A 27,276-nucleotide genomic window follows, 5' to 3' on the forward strand; every position below is an offset into this window, starting at 1 on the left:
GGTTTAGAAACATCCCCTCCAAACAGTAAAAATTGCCAGTCCTCTCCCCACTAAGAGAAAACCCCTGCATTTCAAAGTTACATCAAACAAATAACATCACCAAGTCACATAGTGGTTAAGCCTGTGGACTCTGAGGCTAGACAGCATGGATTCAATTCTTGGTTCTGCCACTTCCCAGCCGGGTGGCTCAGGCACATCAATTAGCCTCTGCCTCAGTTTCCTCATCTGTAAGCTATGGATGATCAAAATCCTTACTAACTGGAGTTGTGAGTATTAAGGGATACTGGTATATCTCTTAGAATAGGGCTCAGTAAGGACTTGCCCAGGGTCACACAGCAAGTGGATTGGGGGCTAGCACCCAGGTCTGTAGGACTCAGAGTACACCCTCCTTGTTCATGGGGAGTGAGGAGCCCCTGCTGGGTTGATGTGAGGGTGGGGGGCTCCCTGTATGGCAGCCCAAGCTGAACCTGCCCCCTCATCCCCAATCCATTCCACCCAGACCCAGATGAAGGAGCTATGGCGGGAGGTGGAGGAGTCACGCACCTCCCGGGAGGAGATTTTTGTCCAGAACCGCGAAAGCGAGAAGCGTCTGAAGGGGCTGGAGGCCGAGGTGCTGCGACTGCAGGAGGTAAGGCAGGGTAGGTGGGGCCATGGGAGTGGGTGGGGCCAATCACATGCTGCCTCCAATGCCAGCCAAGAGGCGGGGCCGACCACACACTGCCTCCAATGCCAGCCCAAGGAGCGGGAATGTGGGCGGGACCAACCACAGGCTGCCTCTAATAAGAGCCAAGGAATAGGGAGGTGGGCAGAGCCAACCACGGGCTTCCTCCAATGCCAACCTGAGGGGTAGGACTCTGTCCTGGGAGTGCTGGGAGCCATGGGAGGCTCATGAGCAAGGAAAGAGCAGAGTCAGCTCTGAGAATACATGGGGATTAGACTGAAGTGGGTTACTGGATATGGAGAGGAAGTTGAGGTGAGAGTCTGGGGGAGAGGACAAGGCAGAGAAGGTCAGAGAAACAGGAGGGGCAGGACTGTGGATGGTAAGGGGGCAGGAGGGGGTGACGATGGCACTCAGGGATCTGGCTCAGTGACTGGGGTGAACAGCAGTATCATCCCTGAGAAGGAGAGCCTGTTGGAGGAGCAGGTTTGGAGGAATTGCTGACCTCATTAGGGTTATGATGAGGGCGAGGGGCCTAGGGGGCAGGCAGCAGGAGGTGGACACGGGTCAGGGGCTCAGGAGACAGATTTTGAAGACATCTGCCTGTAGATCGAAGTTAAGTCCAAGGTTACCCAGGGACAGCATGTGAGCGTGCAGTGGAAAAGGCCAAGAGAATTGGGGCATAAGGGGCATGGAGGAAGTGAGAATGGTGCCTGAATATCCCCTGCCGTTGACCACCCATTCTCCCCGCTGTTGCAGGAACTCGCTGCCTCGGACCGCGCCCGGCGTCAAGCCCAGCAGGAGCGGGATGAGATGGCGGATGAGGTGGCCAGTGGCAACCTTGGCAAGTGAGTGGCCCATGGTAATGCGGGGCAGGGCACTCTCCTCTGGCTCTCCTGCCTTCTCACTCCTACCTTTTCCCTCTCTCCCTAGGGCAGCCATTCTGGAGGAGAAGCGTCAGCTGGAGGGGCGCCTAGGGCAGATGGAAGAGGAACTGGAGGAGGAGCAGAGCAACGCAGAGCTCGTCAATGACCGCTACCGAAAGCTCCTCCTACAGGTGAGCACAGCCTGGCCACCCTTTGCCCCTATGAGCCCAGTTTCCCACTAAGCTGGGACCATAACCCTCAGTCCTCTTACTCAACAAACATAGAAAAGGAGATATTTGAGTTGGGTTTTGAAGGTTGAACAGGAGTTTGCAAAAGGGGGGAAAAAAAAGGCATGATGCATTCATTCGTCTTTCTGAAACTTCTCAAGGGCTGGATTCAGGGATGAATTATGTGGGATCTCTACGCAGAATTGTTTTCTTCCCCCTCCCCATATGGAGTTTCCTGGGGGACACAGACATGGGGCTATATTGTCACATTTTGTTGTTAGCTGCCATCAAGTTGATTCCAACTCATGGCAACCCCACATATGCAGAGTAGAACTGCTCCATAGGGTTTTCAGGGCTGTGACCTTTCAGAAGCAGATCCCCAGGCCCTTCTTCCGAGACGTCCTTAGGTGGGTTCAAACCGCCAACCTTCTGCTAGTAGTCAAGCGCCTAACTGTTTGCACCACCCAGAGACTCCATTTCATTGTCTACAGGGATGTTATTTTGCACCTTATTTCCTTTTTTCCTTACAATAACCTTGTATGCAATTTGACCTCCATCTTTTTTTCACCTGCACTTCTGGCAATGTTCTACTTCCTGACCTGGGTAGGAGTGGACAGTGTGTTTCCCTTTCATTCACTCATTAAGCCGTACATTTAATTAGTTTGACTTTCCATGCCACTATTTTATTTTACAATAAAAAGTTAAAAAGATAGAAGGATATGCTAATCATTCTTTTGATGTGTTCCTGTGAGGATAAAAGGAAATAAAGTATGAATCAGACTGGGTCTGACTCATTTCCGTGTCCCCAGCACAAGGCCTTGCTCAGAGTATGAGCTGATAAATAAACAGGAGCTATTATTAGGGGTGTGTTTACACATTCTCAGTGTAGTAGCTGCTGTTTATGGAGCCGAAGTTTCTCAAAATCATCTACATATCACTCATATCAGACCCACCTGAGATGCTCCTTAAAAATGCAGATTCACGGGCCCCATTCCAGACCCGCTGATTCAGAATCTCTGGAGGGTGGGGTCCAGGAGCCTGCATTTTTGTCACAAGCTCCCCAGATAATCCTGGTGCAAACAAAAGTGTGATAACCCTTGGAATAGACTCATTCACAGTCAGAGGTAGAATTTATAGTCTTTAAACAAGTTTGTGATAGTCTTGTGAATTTATTAAAATAGCAAAAAACATATCCAGAAGGTTAAAACCCAGGGCTGGCAGTGGTGTTGGCAGATAAGTCCATCACTACAAAGAAAAGTTAACAGTTGCTGAATATTTAGTATGTATCAGTCTCTGTCTTCTGCATTTAACAATCATCAATAAATTAAAATAATAATAATAATAATTTTTTATTTATCATCGGTCTCTGTCCTCTGCATTTAACAATCATCAATGCACTTAATCTTGGGAGGTGCCTGGATTTAACGACCACCTTCACTCTGGACTCCACCATACATCCTGCCTTTCCTACCTGTGACAGGTGGAGACAATGACCACAGAGTTGTCAGCTGAGCGCAGTTTCTCAGCCAAGGCAGAAAGTGGGAGGCAGCAGCTGGAGCGGCAGATCCAGGAACTACGGGGGCGCCTGGGTGAGGAGGACGCTGGGGCCCGGGCCCGCCAGAAGATGGTCATCGCTGCCCTTGAGTCTAAGCTGGCCCAGGCTGAGGAGCAGCTAGAGCATGAGAGCAGGTAAGAAGGAGAGGAACTGTGTTTTAAGCACCTGGTTTAAAAACATCTAAAAGACATGTTATTAACGTTTGCTGATTTCCCCTATTGTTTAGGAACGTAGGGTACTACATACCATTTTGCAGAGACCCATTGTCCTACACAAGGGATGAGGTCAGGATCAGCCAAAGACATGGGTGGGGTTGGTTAAGTCACATCATCCTTTATACAATTTTAGTACCTTTGGGCTGCAGGTAACTATACCACCAATAAGAATATGATTTAAACAAATGTATCAGTTAAGCTATAGCTGCTTAACAAACCATCCTAAAACTTAGTGGCTTAAACAACAACTATTATTACTGGGTTTTTTTTTTTGTTTGTTTATTATTACTCATTATTCTCTGGGCTGGCTAGTAGGTTCTGCTGATCTGAGCTTGGTGAGGCTCACTTATGTGTCTTTGGTCAGCTTAGGGTAACCTAGATGGGTTTACTGATCTTAGCTGGGCTGTCATATATCTAAGGCGTTGCCTGGAACAACTAGGCCAACTTGTCTGTGCTCCATGTGGCCACTCATCTTGCAGCAGGCTAGCCCAGGATTGTTCACATGGTGGAGTTAGAGTTCCAAGAGTGAGCGATAGCGTTAGAGGCTTCATGAGGCCTAACCTCGGAACTGGTATAGGTCACTGCTGCTGCGTTCTGTTGACCAAAGCAAGTCATGTGGCTGCCCAGATTCAAGGGAGTGAAGAAATAGCTCCCACCTCATGATGGGAGCAGCCACAAAGTCACATTGCAAAGAACATGGATATAGGAAGGGGTGAGAATAGAGGGCCTTTTTTTGCCATCAATCTATCGCAAAAAGGAATTTTTTTTTTCTCACATGATAAGAAGTCCAGAGCTGGGCAGCTGAAAGATGGCAGGGCTCTGGATCATAGTCTGTGCAGTTCCCTTGGTCTTTCCCTCCTGGTCACAAAATGATCACTTGCTCCAAGCATAACACTCACACACATCCATATCCAAAAACTAGTGGAAACGTGGGTCCGACCCTCAGAAAACATTTTTAGGAACCATCAGGCATAAAGCTAAGTATGTAGACACCCTGGAGAAGGGAGCTGGGGTGCCAGTTCGGCCCTGAATAAACTGTGGGCGTCGGTCAGGGACGGGAAAGAGGGCTAAGGCCAGCCTGTGTGCAGGATAGCCACTGGACAAGGCCATGGAAATGGAACCCCAGGGGAGCATCTCTCCTGATCTGGCCCTTCACCCCTCTCTTCAGGGAGCGCATCCTCTCAGGCAAGCTGGTACGCAGAGCTGAGAAGCGGCTCAAAGAGGTGGTGCTCCAGGTGGAGGAGGAGCGGAGGGTGGCTGACCAGCTCCGGGACCAGGTAAGCAGCTGACATCACTGGGGAGCTGTGGAAAGTGGGATCACTGACCCAAAAATGACATGGCCTATCTCTGGAGGTGGTGAGCTCCCTCCCCATCATAAGAGGCAACAAGCAAATGCTGGACTGAAACTAAGTACAAATATTATCATAGGGCTTGGATCATAATCAGCAGGTGAGAAATAACTTTCCCGTTCTGAAATCTAGAAAGAGGCCTGGTTTAGAGCTGAGGCAGCCAGCATGAGGGAAGACGTTAAACCCCACCCAGAGGATAGACCAGGGCTACAATAACAACATAGTATGTATTTAGTGCTTTTTTTTTTTTTGATATGCCAGGCACTGTTCTGAGGACATAACATGTAGTACATTTAATCCTTATCAGTACCCTATAAGGTAGATACTTTTATTTTTCCTCTTATTCAGGTGAGGAAACTGAGGCACAGAGAGGTGAAATAACTTGCCCAAAATTATTTAGCTAGTAAGGGGTTGAGCCAGGGTTCAAACTCCAGCAGTTTGGCTCCAGAGCCTGTGCTCTTAATTGTTTATTAAGCATTGTGGTAACTGCTTTTTTAAATGTATGTGTATGCATTGTCTGGGTCACTTCTCTCACCAGCACCATTTAACAGGTGAGGAAACAAAAACTTTAGGAGGGGATGTAATTTTTTCACAGTTAGTAGGTGACACAGCCTGGATAGTATCCCAGGTCTGTCTTATACTAGGCAGATCACCTGCGCCCTTAGAAGTTCAGCCATGTTTTAAATGCTATTCATTCCATTTATTGAGCGCCCATGACATGCCAGGACTGTCCTACGACTGGGGATACAGCTGAGAATGAGACAGGAGAGCCTTCTGCCTTAACAGAGCTCATGTTTTAAGCACAGGAAAAGACACAATAAGCCTGTTTTTTAAAAAATAATAATTGCAGATTGTGACAAGGAATGTGAAAAAAATAAGAAAGAGAATGAAGGGAGAAGGAGATGCAGAGGATTGAGGGACCCTCTTTAGATTGGGGGGTCAGGAAGACCTCTCTGAGATGATATTTGAGATGAGACCTGAAGGATGAGAAAAAGCCAGGCAGAAGGAACAGCAAGTGAAAAGGCCCTAGGGTGTGGAAATAAGCTTGGTGAGTGAGTTTGGAGCAAAAAGTAGACCAGTATGACTGAAGAGAATGGGGTGGGGTATCGGGTTGTAAGAAATGAGGTCAGAGGGGTTGGCAGGAGCTGGATCATGTGTGTCCCTTCCCTGGAGAGAGAGATGGTACAGTCTGAGGACAGTCTTTTGGAACTTGTACAGGTCAGTGGCTTTATGGGGAGAAGAGAAACGGTCAAGAGTGAGACCTTGCAGTGCCTGGGACCTTGTTCTTGGGAGCCAAGGGAGTGCTGTGAGTGGGGGAGGGGCAGGGTCAGCTCTGGGTTTAGAGAGACCCTCAGGGGCCATGTGGATTGGAACTAGAGACAGGGAAAAGGCTGGGGAGAGTCAGAGACCCTGCTTTTTCTATTGCCCCACACAGGGGATGGGGTCAGGAACAGCCAAAGACATGGATCAGGTTGATTAAGCCACATCATCCTTTAACAGTTTATCACTTTGATGACTAAGGTCTGAGCAGAGAGCAGAGAATGGGACAGAGTCAGGGCAAAGGAGGATAGGGCAAGATATGACCTGGGCTCCATGACCAAACCTCTCCCCTCCTCCACCCAAGCTGGAGAAGGGAAACCTCCGGTTGAAGCAGCTGAAGCGACAGCTGGAGGAGGCTGAGGATGAGGCCTCCCGGGCCCAGGCAGGCCGCCGGAGGCTGCAGCGGGAGCTGGAGGATGTCACTGAGTCGGCTGAATCCATGAACCGCGAGGTGACCACGCTGAGGAATCGGCTCCGGTATGGCTGCCCCACACGAACCCTGACAAGCGGGTGGCACCCTCCATAAATGTAGGGGTGGCAAGGGGGGAATAGAGCCCATGGGGGTGGAAGGGCAGGGGGTATCTTGGGGGAGAGCCAGAGCCGAGGTCATTTCTTTCTTCCCAGTCTCACTTCTCTGTCTCCTCTCTGTACTCCTTCTTTCCCTTTGTGCCCCGTCTCCCTTTCCATCCCTTTGATTCTGTGCCCTCCAATCTCTCTCTGTCCCTCCATATTTCTCTGTCCCCAGGTCTGTGTTATCCCATCTCTCTCCATCCTCACCTCTGTCCCTCCATCTCTCTGTTCCCCTGTCCTTATATATCTCTCTGTCCTTAAATCTCTTTCTCTGTCCCTTGCTATCTCTGTACCTCCATCTCTCTCTGACCCCATTTCTTCACCCCTCCATCTCTCTGCCCCATCCTTATATACCTCTTTGGCCCCCTATCTCTCTCTGTCCCCATCTTGTGCTCCACTGTCCCTCCGTCTCTCTCTTTGTCCCCATCTCTGTGACCTTTGTTCCTCCATCTCTCTGTCCGCCGTCTTTGTCCCCCTGTCCTCCCATCTCTTTCTTCCCATCTTTCTGTGCCCTGCCCCATTTCCCTCTGCCCCATTCTCCCCATTTCATTTACTCTTTCTCCCCTTTTCTCCACATCTATCACTCACTCTCTTTCTGTATCCCACATTTAATCTCTATCTCCTGGTCTCTCCTCCCCACAGACGCGGCCCCCTCACCTTCACCACCCGCACTGTTAGACAGGTCTTCCACCTGGAGGAAGGTGTGGCATCGGATGAAGAGGCTGAGGAGGCAGAGCCAGGGGCTGGGGCCCCACACCCAGAGTCGGATGGGCCCGTGCAGGCCCCACCCCAGTGACCCCTCATGCTAACTGGATGGGTCAGGGCCCCTCCCTCCCTCCTGGCTCCATAGATGCCTGTCCCCAAACCCAGCCCTCTGGCTTCTTGCACTTTGGAGTTGGTGCCACTCTCTGGCACTGCAGCACTTATTGCCCCCACGCCGGACCCCATGAGATCCCCATCAACCGACCCCCAAACCCAGGGGAGTGGGGAAGGATGGGGAGGCAAGGACGGGGGCTCTGTGCTTCAGGGAAAACGTGGATGTAATTGGCAAGGATGGGCCTATCCTTTCTTCAGTTGTTCATGATGGATATTAGGGAGGATGCCACAAGCTTCCCTCCTCACCTCAGCCGGCACCATGCATTCCTGTTTCCCTGGCCTCCGCATCCATCTATATCTACTTATCTATCTCCCTGGTGGCACAATGGTTAAGTGCTCAGCTGCTAACCAAAAGGTCATTAGTTCGAACCCACTAGCAGCTCCATGGGAGAAAAGACCTGGCAATCTGTTCCCGTAAAGATTTACATCCTAGAAAAACCTATAGGGCAGTTCTACTCTGTCCTATAGGGTAGCTATGAGTTGGAGTCAACTCAATGGCAAATATCTATCTATCTAGTGGTACAGTGGTTAAGCGCTGCTAACTGAAAGATTAGTGGTTCGAACCCCTCGAGCAGCTCCAAGGTATAAAGACCTGGCGATCTGCTTCCATAAGATTGCAGCCTAGAAAACCCCATGGGGCGGTTTTACTTTGTCATTTCTGCTATGAGTTGGAACCAACCTGACAACAAGGACCTCTCCATTTCTCTCTCTCTGTACCCTTCCTGGAGTCTCTATACGCCTTTCATTTTGGGTCTCTGCCTCTCTCTCGGTTCTTCTTTCTGTGTTTTATCTCAGTCTCTGGATCTTTCTTTCTGGGTGTCTCTGTCTCCCCTAGTCCCTCTCTCCTTTCTCTGTACTTAACCACTCCCCCATCCCTAATCTTCCAGGTGACAAAAGCTGAGCCCCAGACTTCACCATCCTCTGGTGCTTGCAAAGAGGCAGGAGAAGGGCTCCCCCATCCTTCATGCCCTCTGCCTTTCCGGTTTTGGTTGTTCCTGTATGATCAAGGTGTGGAGTCACTGGAGAAGTCTCCCTTGCCCTCCCACCCTCCAGGCTCTAGCAGAAATAAATGCCATCCCCAGCTGGCCCCTTTGGTCTGGCTGTGATTCTTCTCAAAGGGGAGCTTCTGGTGGGGGGAGGATAGGCTTCTGTAGGTGTGTGTGGTATAGGGGGTCTTGTGAAGTAACACATTCACTCTTGACCTCAGCCTCCAAGGAATTCCCTGCATTTTACAGATGAGAAACTAAGTCTCAAAGCTGCCAGGTCCCTGGCTTCAAACTTCCTAATCAGTGAGTGGCTGAGGCAGCACTGTGCTGTACCTTTGCAACATAATAACAGTAGTGCCCATGATGTGGCATTATCTCAGTCCTCACCACAGCCCCTTGAGGTTGAAATTCCATTGCTTTCCAGTACAGTGCTTAGAACAGTGCCTGGCATGTAGTTGGCATTAAGTAATATTTGCTACATGGATAGACCAACTTCCACCCCACCATTTTAGAATGGTAGAAACAGGCCCAGAGAAGTTGCAGGACCTGCCCGAGGACACACAGTTCCTAAGAAGTTGAGCCAGGGTTTGAACTCAGGCTTCAGAGTTGGCAATACAGACTTAATCAGGTAAGGAGACTGAGGTACAGAGGGGTGAAGTAACTTGCTCAAAATTACTTCGCTAGTAACCTGCTGGCACAATGGTTAAGTGCTCAGCTGCTAACTCATAGGTTGGAGATTCAAACCCACCCTGTGGCTCCGCTGAGGAAAGACCTGGAGATCTGCTTCTGTAAGGACTAAAAAAACAAATGAAAAAAAAAAAACCCAATAGCCACCCTATACAACAGAGTAGAACTATCCCATAGGGTTTCCAAGGAGGAGCTGGTGGATTCGAAATACCGACATTTTGGTATGTAGCCAAGCTCTTAACCACTGCGCCACAAAGGCTCCAGACCTAGGAAACACTGTGGGCGGTTCTGTCACATGGGGTTGCTATGAGGTGAAAATAGATTGACAGCACACAACGGTGGAGCCAGGGTTAAAACTGCAGCCCTCTAGGGTCCTGAGCTTGCATTGGGAACCCAGGTCCACCCCTCCCCTAGGGACTAGCCACCCTTTCCTGGAGGAGTTGTCATCTCAGGTCCCATGAGACATCCCGGGTAGGGCTATCCACGTTTTTACCAACAGGGCAACTGAGGCGCGCGCACACACACACACGCACGCGCGTGCACACACACACACCCACTCTCTGCTGCCAAGCTTGCAGCCCCAATCTGGAGCCCTTCCCTGCAGACAGACAGCCTGGCAGCCACTTTTAAATGAAAAGGAAACTTTTATTTTGGTGGGGAGTGACAGGGCGGGTGGGTAAGGGGCATGACACTTTTTCTTTGGGGTGGGGGGTGACATGCGGTAGCTTCTGCGTTGGGCGGTTCATGCACCCAGGGTGGGCGTGGGGGAGGCTTGGAGGAAGGCCCAGCACAGCCCCTCCCTCCCTGCCCTGGGGGTGGGCTGAGAAGACCCGCCGTTAGCACCAGAGTTGGACGATTTGCAGACCTCCCCTCCCCACACTGACTCCGGACCCCCGCCCCCATCCCTGAGAGCGCCCCCTTGTCATTTCCCCCACAACGACAGGCCAGGCCCGCCCCGCCCACATTTGAGTGAGAGACTTATTGCTGTGTGTGTTGGGAAGGGAGAGCCGCTGAGCTCAGGAAGACCCCCTCCCATTCATTCCTCCCCAATCGCCCCGCCCCCTGCCCCGTGTCCGTGCGTTCTCGGAGCGCAGGAGGGGAGCGACATGAGTGTGGGGGCGCGTCATGCAGCGCATGCGTGTAGTTGCGGGCACCCTGGCGGCCGAGGTGGAAAAGGGGAGCGGGGCATAGAGATTGTCCCTTTAGCTCGCTCTCTCTCCCTCCCCGAATCCCACACTGTTGGCTTGGAGAATGGGAGAGGGGGTTAGAATCACCTTTTGGAGAGGTTTATAATGACGGTGGTCATTTTTAAAAAGCTGAACTAAAAAGCTGGGTACGTGTGGTGGGTTGGCGAGCAGGGGCGAGACTTTGGGAAGAGGTCAGTACCCTTTGGAAAAGACTCTCATCCCCCCTTTCCCCATCCCGTTCGGCTTTCGTGAGGGTCTGGGGTTATCTGGGGGCTTTTGAAAAAGTTGAACCCTTTGGCAATAGAATCAGTCCCCAACCCCCCTACCCTGGTGCCCCGAGCCCTTTGCCCCGCCCCACCCCGCTCCCACCAGAACCCGCCCCACCCCTCACCCCTGATTCGCCAGGGCTTAGGGTCCGAGGGAAGGATGGGGGGGCTCAAAATGCCCCTTGCATAGGAATCGTTGCGTCAAGAATCGTGCTCAGCGATACCCCCAACCCTCCGGGGCGGGGTTTCCTGAGGCCAGGGGAGCAGAGGGAGAGAGGCTGCTAATTCTGTGGCCCCCCAGCTCCAAAAGGGGGACCGCTAAGGATTCTGGGACCGATATGGTCTCTGGGCTTCGGGGAGGTAGCACATCCTTGAGCCTGGATGGGAGATGAGAAATGGTTTTCCACCCGCGAGGGTGGCGGTGAGGGGAAGGGCGGGCTGGGTTATCAACCTGGTGGGGGTCTGTCACCGTTTCCCAAGCTTCTGATGTGCGTGTCCTTACATTCCGGTACATCCTCGAAGACCATCGGCCGACCGCTTTAAATGGAAAACACTTCAAACCTAAATGGTGACATAGCCCAGCAGCAATGTCTGGACTCCCAGGTTTACGTGCGAAGTGTGCACTTTTAAATATTCGCCTTGTACTGCCTAAAACCTTAACAAGGATACAAATACTACTCCCTGGGAAACACTGGTGTCCACAAATACAATACCACTTGGGCACCTCAGGAGAGGGAATCTTGGGGGCCCAGGGGGACACCAGAAAGGGAGTACCGTTGAGAGTCTGGTTCCCTGGAATTGCAGACAGGTTGCGTCTATCTTGGGAATTCTAGAATTAAAGGAACCTGAGGCGGATGAGCCTGTTAGGGGTTTGAGAGTGTCTGTGATGGGGGGCAGGCCTGAGGGTTTGGGGGTGTCAAGAAAATGTCAGAGTTGGGGGAAAGATTTCGGGCATCCCAAAAGCTGAAAATGAACCTAAGAGCTAGGTCAAGTCTGGGATGTCCGAGAGACGCTGGGTAGGAAAAAAAACGGGTTTATCTTGTGTGCAGAGGTTAAGTCCCAGAAGTGTGGGGGAACTTCAGTGGGGGTGAGGGGTGCCAGGGCCGAGTCTCAGGAATTCCGAGGTACAGGTCTCATGTCCTAGGAATCTGGGGGATTGGAGGATCTTGTGTGCTAGGGCCAAATCCCCCCAGAAATTCTGGGGTGCGGGGTCTGAGTTCATGCAGCAAAAAGAGAGGCGAGCAGATCCCTGGGCGGGGGATGAGGGAGGTGACATTCACCCGAGGGACCTCCAAAAGGCCGAGGGAACAGCTGTCTGAAGCCCACCCCGCACCTCTCATCTCTGCTCAGCCCCTATTTGGCTTGGGGGGACTGTCCCTCTTTCCCCCACATTGTTTCCAGATTTGTTTTTTTCATATAATCAACATCGGTTGGGATGTCCTCTTGGGGTGAAGGGTGGGAGGTCCCAGCCCCCTTCCCAGAGTGCCCCTCCCCTCGAATGCGTAGCATGCAGCCCCTGGCGGCTTATTGCTGTGGTGGAGGGGAGGGCCCGGGCTAAGGGAGGCATGCAGAGTGTGGGTAGGAGAGGTGCCCCAAGATGTAGTTGGCATCATTTACACGAGTTGATGGGAGGGAGGGTGGGTGTCCTATGGCTCATGGAGACCTGAGAAGGCTTTATTTTGGGGGTGGGAAAGAGCCGAGGGGACGGGCACTGGCCCCTCCCCCTCCATCCTGGGGGCCCAGGTGGCGAGGGGCCCGGGGGTGTCTGCTGGCGTCGTCGTCTCGGTTGCATATTATTAATGACATTTTGATATATTTTTTTAGAAAAACCCTTTTCCCCACCCCCCACCCCCAGCTCCTTTGATCTTCTTCCCGGTCACCCCCGAGTCCCCCCACAGGGGGGAGGGGAGCGCTAGAGGATGGAGGGCAGGGTTGGGGGAGCGCGGCGGGCGGCCCGGGGAGAGCCGGGGGGCGTGGCAAGGGGCGCAAGGCGCAAGGACACCCCGCTCAGGCCCGCGATGCTGCTCAGGCTGCGGGATTTCTCGTAACCTGGGGAGGGAGGGGGAAGCGAGGAAGGGGGCAGAAACACACGGGAGGACGCGTGAGGGAGGGGGTGCAGGGAGAGGGTCCGACAGACAGGGAGAGAACCAAAGACAGAGGAGAGACAGAGAGACAGCATAGGAGATGGAAAAGGAGACAGGGACCGAAAAAGGCGAGAGAAAGAAATGGAGGACAGGACAAGAGATACCCAGAGAGAGAAGGTGAGAGACAGAAAAAGAAAGCGAGAGGGGATAAGAGACACACAGAGAGAAAAGATAACGGAGATAGAGACACAGAGAGGTAGAGACAAAAAGAGATAGCAAAAATCAGAGGCAGATGGACAGACAGGAGATGGAGAGAGAGAGAAGTGGACAAATTCGAGAGTCAGTCAGCATCCACGAGAAAGGTTAAGACATCGGGGAAGGGGAGAGACTTCAGGTTAGGAGGCAGGGTGGTGTCCACCGAGCCTCCCCCCACCCCCGCCCCACCGCAGCCCGTCCCCCTATCCCCCGCCCCGTTGGCTCCCTCATCTGAGGCAGAAAGGTGGGGGGCAGCAAGGCGGAATGGTGGGTACATGGGCAGGAAGCTCTGGGCACTGGGGAGGGGCTTGGGGGGGATGCATGTAGGGGATGCAGCCGATGGAAAGTGCTTGGGGGAACTGGGGTGTGGTCTGGAAGGTCTAGCTTAGTTGTAGGGAAGAAAGGGAAGATGGGTGGTGCGGTCCATGGGGGGTCTAAATGGAGAAGTTGGCAGTGGCTTTGGGGGTCATTATGAACATTCCGAGGGTAAGAGCAGGCAAGGCTTATCCAGAAGGTTCTAAGGGGATATCTTAGAGTCCAAGAAGCCTTTAGGATTCTAACAAGTGTTCCTGAAGGCTGCAACAGTGTCTTGATAGATTGTGTGGTTTCTTGAAAATTTCAGTGTCTTCAGCGTTCAGTAAGTGTCTGGGGGAGTTCTATGGCTTTTCTGGGCAGTGAGTGTGAAGGGTGTCTTGGCCCTCCGGAGAGGGCCTCGGGGAATTCAAAGCCCAGTATCTTGGGGACACCCCCTCCCAGCCATTCCCAATTGCTAACCTGGGGGGAAGGGGCAGGGGGGGACCGAGGGTCTCGCGAGGTCTCAGGCGGTGACAAGAGCTGGGGACAGAAATACACAGAGTCACGCTGGGAGGGAAGAGGGCTAGGGGACCCCCCAACACAGCCTTACTGTTGGGGGGATGGAGAAACGCTGGGACCTCTTCCTCCTCTCTGGTGTTTTCCCGGTAGAGGGGAGCAGTGAAATGGGGTGGGGGGGCGGCCAGAGACATCAAATATGGAAGGAGCTTCCGGGATGGCTGGTGGGGGTGGGGGGAGGGATGAGGGAAAGGGCTGGGGAGGAAGTGGAATGAATATCAAGGGTTAGGCTTAGAGGGTGGGGAAGGAAAGAGGTGGAGGAAGACTGAGAAGGGAGGGTCAGGGAGAGGGGGAGGACAGGTCAGGAGGGAGGGAGAGTGGTGGAAGGGTCTGGGGGAAGAAGGATAGTGGGGAAGGAAGAAACAGGAGGAGATGGGGGAGGCAGATGGAGGTGAGGGGCAGCAGAAAGGAATCAGGACATATAATGGGACAGAGGACTCAGTCAGCCCCATCAGCTCCCGCCATTATTTGAGTTCAATGAATGGATTTTGGCATCATAGGCAAGAGAAGCAGGGACTTCACAACCCACCCACCCATCATAAATCATCCCTCCCCCAGATTCCCAAGCTCCTTCCCATCCCCATTCCCCCTCCACCCCACAGGGGCCCATCCAGACCTGGGTTGGGGAACAAAGGATAACATAATTGGGTCCAAGCAGGGGGGAGGGGGGAGCAGGGGGAGGGAAGAGGCAATGGAGATGAAGATGGAGGAGGATGTGGGGTGGGGGGCTGTAACAGGGAGGGATGGAACACGAGGGGCTAGGTAGTCCCTCTGGAAGCCTAGGTTCCCGTCCCTGTCTGCTGGGTGGCCTCAGGTTGGTCATGACCCTCCCTGAATTTCTAGGAAACGAGGGGATTTAGATGAGGCTGGCCCTGGAGGCTCCTCAAATTCCACTAAAACATCTCCTGAGGCTGAGAACAAGGATCCTTTAGGATGAGTCTCCTTCTAAGGAAGACTGCACACACGTTTGTTGATGGTAGTTTCCTATCACATTTAAAATCAAATATGGCCTCCTCATCATAGCCCAAAAGCCCTCATGATCTTTCTCCTCATACCCCCTCTGGCAGCCCTCTCCCCTTGCCCACTCAGCTCCAGCCACAATCCAGCCTCCCTGCTGTTTTCTGAATCAAGCTCATCCCACCTCAGGGCCTTTGCACGCACTGTTCCTTCTGCCTGGCTGGCCATTTTCACTCTTCAGGTTTCATGGCACCTTTTCAAAGAGACCTTCCTTGACCTCCTTACCTAAAGTGGCCAGAGTAATTACTATTTATTTATTTTTTTTCCTTACTTGCTGATTTCTACTTCGTCCACTTGAGGGTTGGCAGACTTTTTCAGTAAAGGCCCAGATGGTAACTATTTGCCACACAGTTGCTGTGGCAAGTACTCCACTCTGCCATTGTAGTGCGACAGTGTCTATGTTCCAATAAAGCTTTATTTACAACAGGAGCTGTAGTTGGCCAACCCCTGCTTTAGATGATAAACTCTATGACTGAAGGGGTTTTTGCTTTGTTCGCTACCTTAACTCCAGTGGAACCGTGTCCTCAATAATTAGTTGCTGGTTGGCTGGTTGGCTGGCTGGCTGGCTGGCTGGCTGGCTGGCTGGCTGGCTGGCTGGCGGATGGATGGATGGATGGATGGATGGGTGGATGGGTGGATGGGTGGATGGGTGGATGGGTGGATGGGTGGATGGGTGGATGAACGAAAGGAGCTAGGGATCATCTAGAGTTGTTTGAGGCTCACAGAATATATGTTAATGCCTAGCACCTGGTAAGTGCTTGGATATGTTTGCCAAATGATTCATCTAGTAAATGTCTCTTCACTCTATTTCTCTCTTCACCAGTCATCAGCCCCCAGACCCAACCCTCCTGCCTCACCCCATGACTCTCTCTGCCCTGTCCCCTCCATCCTGTCATCATAGCTCTGGTCCTGAGCTTGGCCTTGCCCTCTTCCCATGGAGCTTCACCCCAGCTTCATCCCAGTCTCCATCCTGGCCTCCAGTCTCCCACCAGTCCAGCCCCATAGGGCCCCAGAGGGGTATTTCTACACCCAGAGCTGATCTGCCCCTCCCCCCTCACTTAACCACCCCCCCCCCGCCCAGGTCCCCTGGACAAGGTCCTAGCCCTTGCCTAACCTCTGCTCTCCTGCCTAGTTCCCATCTACTAGTCCCTCTCCACCTGTGGTCCAGTCTCCCAGCCTTTGCTTCTACTGTTCCCTCTAATCACTACCGTCTAATGGAATTACTTCCTCCTCTTATGCATCCTTCAAATTTCACAGTGGATACCAGCTCCTGCATCCTTTCCTGATGCTCCCTCACCCCCATCCCGGGAGATCTGTGACCTTCTCTCACAGCGCTCTGTGCTACCTTGACTTCAGCATCTATCACCCAAATAGGGACTGTCTGGAGTCCCTGGGTGATACAAATAACTAACACATGTTCGGCTGCTAACAAAAAGACTGGCAGTTTGAGTCCACCCAGAGGCACCTCGGAAGAAAGACCTGGCCATCTATTTCCAAAAAAATCAGCCATTGAAAATCTTTCTATGGTGCACAGTTCTACTCTGAAACACATGGGGTTGCCGTGAATCAGAGTTGACTCCAGGGCAGCTGGTTCCCAGACTGTCTAGGTCTGTCAAGGAACCTTGGTGATACCATGTTTAAACACCTGGCTGCTAATGGAAAGGCTGGCAGTTTGAACCCACCAGCCACTCCATAGGAGAAAGATGTGGCAGTCTGCTTCCATAAAGAGTACAGCCTTGGAAACTCTACAGAGCAGTTCTACTCTGTCCTATAGGGTTGCTATGAGTTGGAATCAACTCGATGGCAACAGGTTAGGTCTCTGTCTTCCTCGCCACCAACCTGGGAGCTCCTGGGGGCAGGGGGCGGGTGGCTTTTGTTCCGCATTGTAAACTGAGTACCGCACCTGGGACACAGGGGTGCTTTCTAAGTGCTGGCTGGACTAGCAAAGGATTGGATGGATGACTGAGTCTTCCTCACTCCATCCTGCAGCCAGGGTGTGCACCCTGTTTTCCTGATTAAATTAAAAACTCAAGGATGGAGGCAGGGAGAGAGATGTGAATGGGGTGAGAATGAGGTCTGTCATGAGGGAGGGGTAGAGGGGTCAGGCATGAGGTGTGGGAGGTTGGGGTTAGTTCATGGGAGTTAGTGAAGGGCATTGCAAGTCCTGGGGAAGGCGGGAGGTGTCAGGGGTGGGGTTAATTGGGGGCAGCTTTTCAGCGTGAGTGGGAGGGGATCTCGGTCAGTTGGGTCTGCCTGTTCTCAGAGGGGTTAGTCAGGAGGGTGGGGGTAGTCTGAGGAAGGAGATCAGAGGGGGGGCTACTTACCCCGGGGGGAAGGGGTTCGTCCACTAGGGGGATATCCAGGCCGCGGCGTTGGCGTTGAGGTCGGGCAAGAAGCTGGGGGGCCCTGGCTTACGCCAGTCTGGGGGAGCCAGTGGGGGAGCACCGGTGGCTGGGGTTGGGGGAAGAGGCCAGAGGGTCCAGGGTGGGGCGGGGGGAGATGAAGATGGAATAAAGACAGGTGAAGGGTCAGTGGTGAGGACACTTTGGGGGGACAGGTCTGGGAGGGAGGTGGTTTGGGGCCAGGGGACAGGAGAAGTCCAGCACCTCCTCCCCCATTGCCCTCTCCTTCCTCCCCTAGCGGGGGAGAGAGGGAGGGTCTCAGGGGACCAGTGGAGGGTGCCTCACCTTTTCGGATGGAGCCATCAGGGGACGGGGCATAGTCCGTGAGAAGGAAACAGGCTCGGTCGCGGCTGTAGCGGCCTCGACTTCCCGGGGTGATGGGGCTTTTGTCTTCCGGGGACATGGCGGGCTGGTCGATGGCTGGGCAGTCCTCGTGGGCAAGTGCAGCTGCTGCTGGATCCCCATTGGGGCGGGGATCTTCATCCCAAGGGGGGTCAGACAGAGACACAAAGGAGAGAGTCAGGCATGGGGACTCTACCGTAGCTGTCAGCAAGGAAAGGGTGTTGGACTACAAAGACATTGGGTTTTGGAAATAGGTGATTGGAAGTAGAGCAAGGTATTGGGAAGGGGTGGTGGAAAGAGTAGTGTGAGGGGCACAGTTGGGAGGATATTAAGAGGGTGTAGCTGGTGGGTTTGGGGAGGGGATCACTGGGGAAGGGTGTTGAGTGTTGGGAAGAGTAACTGGGGTAGGAAAGGGTGATAGGGTATTAAATGGAGTTGATCAAGGGGAGCGTATTGAGTGTTGAGAATATTGAAGTATTGGATAGAGTTGATTGAGGGCATGGTATTGATTGCTGGAAAGAGCAATTGGAGTAGGGAAGAGTGATGGGGCATGGTATTGGAATACCGGGTAGAGCTAGTTGGGGGGAAAGTGTTGAGTGTTGGGAAGGGTATTGGAGTATTGGATAGCATTGGGTTGAGGGGCAGGCATTGAGTGCTAGGAAGTGGTGGTTGGGTCAGGTCTTGGGTGCTGAGCAAGCCAGGACTGGGTTCAGGTGTCGGGAAGAGGTGGTTGGGGGAAACCAGTTGGGTGCCAGGAAGGCAGCTGTGGTAGGGTGTTGGGTGGAGGTGGTTGGCTCCAGTGAACTGAGAGTATAAGGTTCTGGAAAGGACAGGCCTGGGGTAGGGTGTTGGGAGCAGATTGTTGGCAGTGCTGGGGGCTGGGAAGTGGTTGTTCAGGGAAGGGTGTTGGGTGCTGAAGAGGGCATAGTGGAGAAGGGTTGGAAAGGTGACAGATGAGGGAAGGGGGGTTGGGGGTCCCCTAGGCTCTGACTCGAGCTATTTTTAATTGGTGTGAAACTGGGTCAGCAGCTGAGGGAGCAAGATGGGGGCCAGGCAGCCCAGCTTCCTTCCTTGACCTACTTAAGGTGGGAGGTGGGGCCCACCATTCTCTCCCTCCTCCCGGACACCCAAATTCTGGCCTCTCAGAGGCCCAGACTCCCCGGGGGGGAGGGGCGCACACGCATACACAGTTCACTTTCTTCTCCCCTCATCTCCCTTCCTCCCAGCAACAGCTCTCTGGACTGCTCTCTCAGACCCTTCTCAGACTGCCTCTTAGCTAGAGGACAGGCAGGTAGGCAGAGCCCACTGGACCCTGCTCTCCAAGATGCCGTGTAGGTCATGTGACCATCCATCTAACCCTGACCCTGACCCTCTGAGTCTCTATGCCTTGGCCTCTGACTTTTGGTTCTGAATTCGGTCTCCCTCTCTTGGTTTCACTGTCATTAAAATCCGAACTTTCTACCTGTCTCAATCTCTCCGTCCTTTCTCACTCCTCTCGCTCAAGTCCCGTTTCTCTGTGTTTACAGTGACAATCTCTTGGTGTCTGGCTTCCCTGCCTCAGACTTTCTTTGCTTAGCCTTGTCTCTGGGACACCCTCACATTCTGTAACTGTGCCCTGGCTTCTGCCTCTGGCCTGCCCCGACTCATGTATTCATTCAAGTTCATGTGGGAATCCCTCTCTCTTTCTCTGAGTCTTTCTCACTGTTTGCTGATTATCCGGCCTCCCACTGCCTTTGTCTCTCTGAACCCTCTGGGTACCTTGGCTGCGAGCCTGTCTCTCTTCAAAACTGTCTCTTTCATGCAAAATCTGTGCTTCTCTGTGACTTGTCTCTTTCAGTGCTTCCTCCATGCCCTTAGCTCCTGCTGTTTCTTGGTCTCTATTCGCTCTCTGTTGCTGACCACTCCAGTGTCTCTGAACCTCAGCAACCATCTTGTGCTCCCCTTAAGACCTCTCCACATTTTCCCATTGGTCTCCATCCTGACCCCACACCTCCACCCCTCACCCCCCAAGCTCACCTGCCCGGTTGATCTCAATCACCTCCTCCTGAGCCAATGGGCAAGGCTCCCCAGGGGCCGGTAGAGGAGGCAGCCCCATGATCCCGAGCCCACCCGCTCCCCCCCTGAGCAGCCCGGGGTGCGTATGGGGGCCCGGTGGGTAGGTCCCAGCAACAGTCACCCCCATGGAGGGTGGGGTGATGGGAGGTGGGGGGCTGATGCCGCCACTGCCATGGTGAGGGTGGGGTGGGGGTGGTGGGGGCGGGTCAGGCTTGCAGTAGTTAGGAGAGCCAGGCTGCGGGGGCCGAGGGATATGTTTGTTCTTCTTCTTGGGCAGCTTCTGCTTGGCCATAGCCAGCGAATAGTACATGCCAAAGTTGTTGACAATGACAGGCACGGGCATGGCGATGGTGAGCACCCCCGCCAGAGCACACAGTGCCCCGACCAGCATCCCTGACCACGTCTTGGGGTACATGTCTCCATAGCCCAGCGTGGTCATGGTGACGACGGCCCACCAGAAGCCGATGGGGATGTTCTTGAAATAGGTGTGGTTGGAACCCAGGATGTCATCGGGGTCAGCGCCAATGCGCTCAGCGTAGTAGATCATGGTGGCAAAGATGAGAACACCCAGCGCCAGAAAGATGATGAGGAGCAGGAACTCATTGGTGCTGGCACGAAGCGTGTGGCCCAGCACGCGCAGCCCCACAAAGTGGCGGGTCAGCTTGAAGATGCGCAGAATGCGCACGAAGCGAACAACCCGCAGGAAGCCCAGCACATCCTTGGCGGCCTTGGAGCTGAGGCCCGAGAGGCCCACCTCTAAGTAGAAAGGCAGGATGGCCACGCAGTCAATGATGTTGAGGCTACTCTTGAGGAACTCCACCTTGTCAGGACAGAAGGTGATGCGCATGAGGAATTCAAAGGTGAACCAGATCACACACACGCCCTCCACGTAGGTCAGGAAGGGCTCCGTTTCCACCTCCACATTGGTGATGTTCTCTGGCGGTGCCCCGGGGATTGGGGAAGCCTGCGTCACGGTCTTGTTGCTGATGTGAATGAAGCCCTCGTGAGTCTCCAGGCAGAAGGTGGTGATGGAGATGAGGATGAAGAACAGTGAGGCAAAGGCCACATACTGTAGGACAGGGTGGGAGAGAGAGGGCAAGAGGTGACTGACCTGGGCATCTGGTCTACCAGCATCTTGGCAAGAGCCTTCCAGGGACCCTTCTCCCAGCCTCCTAGCCCCAAACTCAAAGGGAATCCAGGTGTCCCAACCCCCTTGCTCCATCACTTCCTCCATCCTGTTCTCCCCTCCATAGCTGGCCAAAGGAAAGGAACAAAGACAACCCTCCCCACTGCAACATGGGAAAGGAGTTGGTCCCTGCAGAAGCAGTACATGGGCAAATTCTTCCCTGGAAATGGCAAATCCTGGCTCTTTGCCTCCCAGACCACCTCCCTACTCCTCTTGTTCCCTATGTTCTACTTCAGGGCTCCCAGGCAGGGCTCGGGGGTTCTGCTATGGGATCTGGGAGAGAGGGAGACTAAGATCACATACCTTCTGTGTCTCAGAGTCTTTGGGTGTCAGCTTGGAGCTGAGGGAAGAAGGGGAGAGGGAGGGCAGGGAGACAGAACCATGATGTGGTTAAGGCTCAGCCTGGGTGTGAATATGGCTTTTCCTCTGCCTAGCTTGGGCAATGGCTGCTAAAAGAAATGTTGGCAGTTCGAACCCAGTAGCCGCTCCACAGGAAAAAAACTGGTGATCTGTTTCCATAAAGATTATAACCTAGGAAACCCTACGAGGCAGTTTTATTCTGTCACATGGGGTTGCTATGAGTTAAAACTGACTCGAAGGCACACAACTTAAGCTTCTGAACCTCAGGTTTTTCAGGGGATTGTATTACATGGATGTACAAAGGGCTTGGCTCCAAATACAGTGCTCAGAACACAGAAAGAAGATTTCAGGTATTATTAGGGTATGGGGCATGAGTCGGTGGGGGTGGGCAAGGTGGAGATCTCAGAGAAGGGAAAGGGCCAGGGTTTAAGGCCCTTGGAGAGGAGACAGTGCCAAGTTTCAGGACCCAGAAAAGCAAAAGGCTGGTTGAGAACTTCACCTAGAAAAGACAGCCCAGAATGAAGCCACCGGTGGGGGGGGGGGGGGGTCAGAGCCCTAAAGAAGGGAAAGGGTGAATAGTTAAGACTGCAAAGAGCGAAGAAGACATAGAATGGGGAGCGGGCCCAGGGTTTCAGGTTCTGGAGCAAAACGGGCAGAGTTTGAGCTAAGAAAGACAACAGAGTCAGAAACAAATATGAGAGGGGGCTTTGGTCAGAGTTGCAGGAAATAGAAAGGGGGTGAGATGTCTGGGCTATTTCAGGATTGGGGGGCAGACAGGAATCCTGCAAAATAATGGTGTGGGTTCTGATTAAAGCCTTGAAGACAGCGTGGGGTCAAGGTCTTGGAGAAGGAAGGGGATGGGTCAGGACCTAGAGAGGAGAATGGGCTTTATCAGATACATGGAGGGGAGGGGAAGGGGTTGGCATCGGGGCAAGAAGGGGGCTTTAATCAGATAGGTACAGAAGAGGAAGAGGCTGGGGAGAAGGGGCTTGACTTCAATCTGGGGTACAGAGCAGAGAGAGGCTCCAGAGTCGGGCTGCAGAGTGGACCTTGGGACCGGACAGGGTCACCACTGTCCCTCTCCACACCCCCCTTTCTCCATAGAGGTGAGGGGGCGGGGTCTGTTCTTGGGGAGAGTTTGCAGAGCAGAGAGGGGGCCAGTGTCAGATCACGCAGGAAACCCTGGACCTCGGGGTGGACCAGGGGTCTGCGCTGGCCCTCTTTGCTTCCCTCCCCATTTCTCCGCAGTAGTTTAAGAGGCCGGAGGCCTCCGCAGAGCGCATGCCCGGTGCTCCCCCGCCCCCTCCAAGCCGGGCGCACGGCGCAGGCTGCGGCACTGCAGTGGGGGCGGGCAGCCGGGCCGGGGGGCGGGGCGCGGCGGCCAGCACCACGGACAGCTCCCCAATGCAGTGCGCAGGCGCAACGGCTGGAGGTCGGCTTAACTCTTTCCGGGCCGGAGCGGAGCAGGCACTGCGCAGCCGCAGTGCCCAGCTTCGCAGTGGGAGGCCGCAGGCCAGGTGTTTGTTTAACTCCTTTCCTCCCAGAACAAGAAAGGGAAGGTGGCCACTCGCCGCAGTGCGCAGCTGCAGATGCTAGACAGCGTAGGTTTGGTTTAACCCTTTTCTCCCCGAGACAGTTCAAAAGCAAAAGGAGTTGGAGGGCATGGAGTCCCTGTAAGAAGGAAAGGAAAGATTATGGGGAAGGGAGCAAGGGGGAGGTAGGGCCGGACCCTCCACTTTGCACTGGCCTCAGCTCCCAACTCTCTCAAGCAACCTCACTTAAAGGCTAGGAGGCACCTGACACTCTGTGGACACTCAAAATACATTTTCAAAGTAAATGGGTGACCTCCGTAGCTGTCCCAGACCCCTAGTCTGATCATCACAGCAGGCCTCTACCTCCAGCCTCCTCCTCACCTCAGCACCCTTCAATGGGGTCACAGGAGGGAAGGGCGCCCCAGGCCATGGGCGAGGGGGACGCTCAGAGGCCTGAGGGGCCATCTGGGGCCATGTCCCTTCCGCACCTCCTCCTCCCCACCTCCCCCCACCCAACCCCAAATCTCGCCAACTCAGCGCTTCCCGGGAACCAAACTTTATGCAGTGCCTCCGGGGGGGGGGGGGCACCCCTCCCCCTCGCTCCCTCCTTCGGCGCGAATGCAGCACTGCGGCTCTGCGTCCTTTCCGGCCCAGGACACGGCACGGTGGGGGGAGGGGACCGGGGCCTGCTCCTCTGAGTGTTTGGGACCCCAGGAAACCGGGAAGCGGGGCGAGGCTGAATCGCCCCTCTTTCCAATTCCTCCCATTTTAAAACTGTCCCTCTCCAACAATTTCTGTCTCCGGAGCCTGAGGGCCACAGTTATGGGGAGGAGGAAGTTTAGGGGAGAGTGTAGCTATTTAGTCTGGGAAGTTGCAGCTGTTAGAGGAAAGTTTTTTGGGAAGACGGAGGGAGCTTTGGGAAAAATCTGGAAATTTGAGGGAGATAAGACTGTAGGAAAGAATGGAGGAGCAAAGGGTCTTAGCTGGGGTGGGTGCTCTTTGATTCGTTTTTTTTTAGGGGGGAAGAGGCCGAGGGCCTCAGTCCTGGGCTTTCGACTGGAGGGGTTTGAGGGAGGATGGGAAAACAGCGCTGGGGGGGGAGGGGGGAGAAGTTCTGGAAGTTATTTTGAGGGAGAAGTTTTTGTGCTGATGAAGGGGGTCCCAAGGATTGTAGTTAGAAAAAGTTCTAGGGTAGAAGGGGAAGTGAAAAGAGGAGGACACTTGATTGACCAGGAAAGGGACTGAGGGGCTCTGGGGGGACCCGAGAGACAGAAAGTGAGTTGTGCAGTTTAAACGATGGAAGAGAGAAACTGGGAGAATCTGTGGATGAGGAAGAATCGATTCTGGAGGATGGATGGGGGTTTCTGTAGGGGAAAGGCATATTATAGGGCCCAGGGGTCTTCTGGAGACACCAAAGAGGAGTATGAAGGGCTTGAGAGAAGTCTGGAGCTTTAGGGGAAAAGTCTTTAGGATGGGAGTTAGAGAGGTGAATGTGAGAAGACACATGAACACAGAGGGGGCCCATACAGAAGATAACCCAGGCAGAGAAGTGTCCTGGCAGGAGTAAGCATTTTAGGGGTCCAGATGGGGCCAGGAAAGTGAGTTGGAATGGAGTGTCCTCTAAAAGGTAGAGGGTAGAAGGGGAGGGGAGGCAGGTAAAAAATCACCAGGAGATTCAGACTCTGAGAGAGGAGTCTTCTGGGCTTGAGAGTGCTAAAGGGGAAACCGAGGAATCGTTTGCAGAACCTGAGAGATTGTGGGTTGAAGAGGGGTGCTTCGGAGGGTCTGAGGAACTTAGGGGAAGTGGGAAGGGGGTTCCGCAGGGGAAGTGGGAAGGGGGTTCCGCAGGGTCCGGGACACTTCGAGGGCTGGGAAGTGGCATCTTCTGTGGGTCTGGGAGGTGGCCCAGGAGGGGTATACAGGAGCTCAGAAGACTCTGAGGATTCGAAAAGGTCTTCTGAGGGTCTTAGAGGTGGCTGGGAAAGGCGGAAGGGGGGGAGGGGAGGGAAAGGTGTCATTTAGAGAAGCCCAGGAGATCAAGGATTGGGGAGAAGGTTTTCGATTGGCCGGGAGAAACAGTGTGGGGTTTGGACAGGTCTAGGAGATTCTGAAGGTTGGGGAAGGTTTCCTGAGGATCTGTGGGGTGCAGGGGAGAGGGGGGTGTGTTCAGGAGTCAGGAAGACTAGGGGTTGGGGGGAGAGAGGCGAAGAGGGGTTCGAATGAGCCCATGAGATTCTGAGGGTGGGGATGGGGCGCCAATGAGGGTCTGGGGGCGCCTGGAGAGGTGGGGTGGGAGTAGGGGGCTCCAAGAGCACGCTCACCCTGGCTGCCCGCGACGAGTAGGGGTCCTCGAAGAGCGCCCACACACGGGGCTGCCAGCGACGCCACCACGTTCCTCCCGCGCCGCCCGCGCCCCCTGGCGGCCCCCCGGCGCCGCCTGCGTCCTGGAAGCACAAGCGCTTGAGCTCGCCGCCCGCGCCGTCCAGGCCACCGCCTCCGGCGCCCGCCTCGTCGTCCAGGCCGCCGTCGTGCGCGCCCGCGGCGTTGGCGGCGTTGGCAGCGCCCGCCGGGTCCGGCGCTTCGAAGGAGTCGAGCGCCTCCTCGGCGTCGCGGTGCTGGCGGTAGGTCATCCAACAGCAGGCCTCCACGTCGGTCTCGTCGATGCCCCAGAAGCCGAGCTCCTCCTCAAAGAGCGGCCCGCACACGTCGGCCGGGCAGTGCAGCTTGCCAGTGCGATAGTAGTTGAGCACGTAGGCGAAGACACCCGGGTGCCGGTCGAAGAAGAACTCGTCTGAGCCCGGGTCGTAGTCGAAGCGCGCCGCCGCCTCGGGCTCTGTCAGGCCGGCCAGCCGCGTCCCCGGCAGGGTGCGCAGCGTCGAGCGGTACGTCTCATGGCGCACACCGCCCACGTTGATCACGATCTTGCCGCTGTCGCCACCGCCGCCGCCGTGCCGCCCCATGGCCGCCGCCGGCAGCCCGGGGCATGGCTTGGCGCGCCGGCCCCCGGGCCCGCGGGGTGCCGGGGGACCCGCCGGGGACGCGGCGGGTCCGGGCTGCGCAGGCTGCTGCTGCGGCGGCGGCGGCGGGGGCAGCGGCGGCGGGGACTCGGGCGGCGGCGTAGCCGACTGCTGCTTGCAGGCCCCCTGGCGCCCGCGGAAGGACGAGACGCAGACTGAGCTCAGCATTGGACGGGGGGCGGGGCGGGAGGGGCGGGGACTCGGGGGCGGGGCCGTACGGAGAGAGGTAACCTTGATTGGGTGGGAGGAAGTGACAGGTGTCGGGGGCGGAGCCTCAGGGGGAGAAGCAGACGTGAATGGGCGAGAAGACGAGGTGGGATGGAGAGGGTGGGGCCTCGGGGGAGGTGGGGCGGGGTTGAGGCAGGGAACGGGGAGGGGCTAGAACGTTGCCTGGCTGGACGCGGGGGGGGCCGCAGATGAGAAACAGGGATTGGATAGTCTTGAGAGAAGGGGCGGAGCGAGGTGTAAAAGAGCGGGCCTCTAATTTCGCCTGGCTTGGCGGCGCAGGGAGAAAGAAGGTGGAGGGCTAGATATGAGAAAGAGACCTGCTGGAACTCAAAAAAAAGGGCGGCAGGGTAGAGGGAGGGGACAAGCCAAAGCTATTTAAAACGCCTGACTGGCCATGGTGGGTGGAGCGGGGAGCGGGGCCACAGTGGGAGAAGCTGTCCTGATTGGACTGAGTTGGGGGCGGGGACTGCAGGCAACACTCCGTGGGGAGGGGCCGATAGAGAAGGCCGGGTTGGATCCCTAACAGGGAAGGGACTGGGAGAGGCGGAGCTTACAAAGGGGCGGGGCTGAAGAAGGTAGAAACAGTCCTCATTGGATTAGGTGAGTGATGGGGTGGGACTCAAAAGGGGGTGGGAAATAGAGTTGAGAGTGGAGAGGGCTGAAGGAGACCAAGCTGAACTGAAAGAGCTAGGGAGAAGGAACAGAGAATGAGACTCGATGAAAAGGGGGAAATATGAACGAGGCCTAGAAACCTGGGGGGTATGGCTAGCACTATGGAAAGGGCGGGGCTAAATGAGCGGCGGAGCTGAGGCTGCATGCTCGGCCTGGTTAGACAGGACAGGGCCGGGAGAATGAATGTCAGGGTGGATGGGGAGGGACTGCGGAAGGTGGGTGGGTTCTACAAATAGCATAAAACGCCTTGAGTGGACTGTGGGAAGGAGAGACTAAGGGAGGGAAGGAGCTTTAAGGGGCTTGAAAGCAGCCAGGCTGGATGGAGGCAGAGCAGGGATAAGTGAGAATGGAGATCAAGAATAAGGGTCCTGGTTGGACTGAGAGATGATGCTATGGGAAAGCGGAAACTGGCAGAGAATACAAAGCAACCGGGCTGGACGGAAAACGGGTGGGGTCTGGAATCTGGGGGTCAGACTGCTTAGAGAGAGACCTGT

At 54.6% G+C, this 27,276-nt stretch overlaps 2 protein-coding genes across 5 annotated transcripts in view; one reads left to right on the forward strand and one right to left on the reverse strand.

Annotated features, from left to right (window-relative positions):
* MYH14 (myosin heavy chain 14) overlaps nucleotides 1-9,071 on the forward strand; it is an 86,802-nt gene extending 77,731 nt beyond the window's left edge. The window contains 7 exon segments of the mRNA XM_064294057.1: nucleotides 500-628; nucleotides 1,418-1,506; nucleotides 1,592-1,715; nucleotides 3,232-3,440; nucleotides 4,690-4,798; nucleotides 6,495-6,667; nucleotides 7,403-9,071. Of these exon segments, the coding sequence (XP_064150127.1) occupies nucleotides 500-628; nucleotides 1,418-1,506; nucleotides 1,592-1,715; nucleotides 3,232-3,440; nucleotides 4,690-4,798; nucleotides 6,495-6,667; nucleotides 7,403-7,556 (987 nt within the window). The 3' untranslated portion in view covers nucleotides 7,557-9,071.
* A 3,547-nt stretch (nucleotides 9,072-12,618) lies between these two features.
* On the reverse strand, nucleotides 12,619-26,050 carry KCNC3 (potassium voltage-gated channel subfamily C member 3). Of its 4 annotated transcripts, XR_010323360.1 has the most exons (6): nucleotides 25,187-26,050; nucleotides 19,749-20,856; nucleotides 17,676-17,867; nucleotides 17,313-17,439; nucleotides 13,876-13,935; nucleotides 12,762-12,811 (listed from the first exon to the last, which is right to left on the reverse strand). XR_010323360.1 is itself a non-coding variant. In XM_064294059.1 (5 exons), exons 1-4 carry the CDS (start codon nucleotides 26,048-26,050, stop codon nucleotides 13,919-13,921), a joined length of 2,181 nt encoding a protein of 726 aa, XP_064150129.1. In that variant the 3' UTR covers nucleotides 12,703-12,811; nucleotides 13,876-13,918. The 4 variants fall into 4 exon arrangements, 3 of the variants coding, with proteins under 3 accessions (XP_064150130.1, XP_064150129.1, XP_064150128.1); XM_064294059.1 differs by lacking the exon at nucleotides 17,313-17,439 and having other exon boundaries at nucleotides 12,703-12,811; XM_064294058.1 differs by lacking the exon at nucleotides 13,876-13,935 and having other exon boundaries at nucleotides 12,733-12,811.
* Nucleotides 26,051-27,276: the final 1,226 nt, after the last annotated feature.

Source organism: Loxodonta africana, chromosome 11 (assembly GCF_030014295.1).
Source record: "Loxodonta africana isolate mLoxAfr1 chromosome 11, mLoxAfr1.hap2, whole genome shotgun sequence".
NCBI lineage: Eukaryota > Metazoa > Chordata > Mammalia > Proboscidea > Elephantidae > Loxodonta > Loxodonta africana.